This window comes from Octopus bimaculoides, chromosome 21 (genome assembly GCF_001194135.2).
Source record: "Octopus bimaculoides isolate UCB-OBI-ISO-001 chromosome 21, ASM119413v2, whole genome shotgun sequence".
Classification (NCBI taxonomy): domain Eukaryota; kingdom Metazoa; phylum Mollusca; class Cephalopoda; order Octopoda; family Octopodidae; genus Octopus; species Octopus bimaculoides.
Genome location: NC_069001.1, coordinates 9,244,459 through 9,246,259, shown reverse-complemented (window position 1 = coordinate 9,246,259; position 1,801 = coordinate 9,244,459). Strand labels below are relative to the sequence as shown.

General features: G+C 44.6%; 1 protein-coding gene across 1 annotated transcript in view; it reads left to right on the top strand.

The window, feature by feature from the left end:
- LOC106873798 (60 kDa neurofilament protein) overlaps positions 1–489 on the top strand; it is a 16,503-nt gene extending 16,014 nt beyond the window's left edge. Inside the window, exon 7 of the mRNA XM_014921314.2 lies at positions 334–489. Within this exon, the coding sequence (XP_014776800.1) occupies positions 334–463 (130 nt within the window). The 3' untranslated portion in view covers positions 464–489. The remainder of the gene's footprint in view (positions 1–333) is intronic.
- The last annotated feature ends 1,312 nt before the right edge of the window (positions 490–1,801 follow it).

Here is a 1,801-nt window from a genome sequence, read left to right as displayed (position 1 = left end):
GACAGAAAGAGAGAGAGAGAGTTTCTATGTTGTTGTTTGCTCTGCTAGAAATAGTAGCCAAATCCTCCTCATTATGTTAAAATGGAAGGACAAATTACACAATATAATTCTAGATAACAGGTGGGCTGGTCACGCCGCCTTTCTTCCCCTCCTCCTCCTAATTCTCCTCCTCTTACTCTTCTTCATCTTTTTCTTCTTTATTTCTTTCACCACCACCACCACCACAAAAAAAAAATGGGGGCGGGAATTAATAACGATTGGAACAATTTTGATTTCAAGCTTGCTCAATCGAAGCTGTATATTTCTTTACTTTTCAATTCTTTTGTGTTACAGGATAAGTCTTACCAGCATGGTTAGCGCAGTCGGAGGATACCAGACCGCTTCGGAGGAAGCACTTTCTAGTGCTATTATGCAAAGGTCAACGGGATTCAAGTCATCCATGTCAGCAGAAGGCAGTAAGTAAATTTATGTAATATTGCTTTTTCATAGAGGACGTATGGCCTAGTGGTCAGGGTATAACACTCACGATGTTAAGTTCAATTCCAGGACTGGGCGGTGCGTTCTGCTCTCACGCAAAACACTTCATCTCACGTTGCTCAGCAGTGACTTCGACAGCTGACGTGCAGTAAATAGTGCGTCTGTACATGATATTTAGAATTGATGGAGAGAGTGAGTTAATGTGCAACGCAAGCAATCGATCACTGCATGAAATTGCTGAACCGTCTTCGATACAAGAAACTACCGTTATTATAATAGATTGTACAATAGATTGTACAGGCGCAAGAGTGGCTGCGTGGTAAGTAGCTTGCTTACCAACAACATGGTTCCGGGTTCAGTCCCACTGCGTGGCACCTTGGGCAAGTGTCTTCTACTATAGCCTCGGGCAGACCAAAGGCTTGTGAGTGGATTTGGTAGACGGAAACTGAAAGAAGCCCGTCGTATATATATATATATATATATATATGTGTGTGTGTGTGTGTGTGTGTGTGTGTGTATGTGTGTTTGTCCATCCACCATCGCTTGACAACCGATACTGGTGTGTTTACGTCCCCGTAACTTAGCGGTTCGGCAAAAAGAGAGCAATAGAATAAGTCCTGGTGTCGATCGATTTTCTCGACTAAAGGCGGTGCTCCAGCATGGCCGCAGTCAAATGACTGAAACAAGTAAAAGAGTAAAAGGGAGAGAGAGAGTATACAGAGATACATAGCTGTGTGGTCAAGAGGCTCATTTTGCAACCACTTGGTTTTGGGCTCAGACTTACTATGGGCTAGCTTGGGCAAGTGTCTTCTACAATAGCCACAGACAGATTTGTGAATTTGGTAGACGGAAACTGCATGGAAGTCTGTAGTGTGAGTGAGTATATGTTATGTATGTGTGTGTATGGGTTTGTTTGTATGTGTTTGTCTCTTCTGCTATGTGACGACTGCTGTTGGTTTATTCACGTCTACGTAACTTATCGTGGAGGCGCAATGGCCCAGTGGTTAGGGCAGCGGAATCGCGATCATAGGATCGCAGTTTCGATTCCCAGACCGGGCGTTGTGAGTGTTTATTGAGCGAAAACACCTAATGCTCCACGAGGCTCCGGCAGGGGATGGTGGCGAACCCTGCTGTACTCTTTCACCACAACTTTCTCTCACTCATACTTCCTGTTTCTGTTGTGCCTGTAATTCAAAGGGTCAACCTTGCCACACTGTGTCACGCTGAATATCCCCGAGAAGTACATTAAGGGTACACGTGTCTGTGGAGTGCTCAGCCACTCGTACGTTAATTTCACGAGCAGGCTGTTCCGTTGATCGAATCA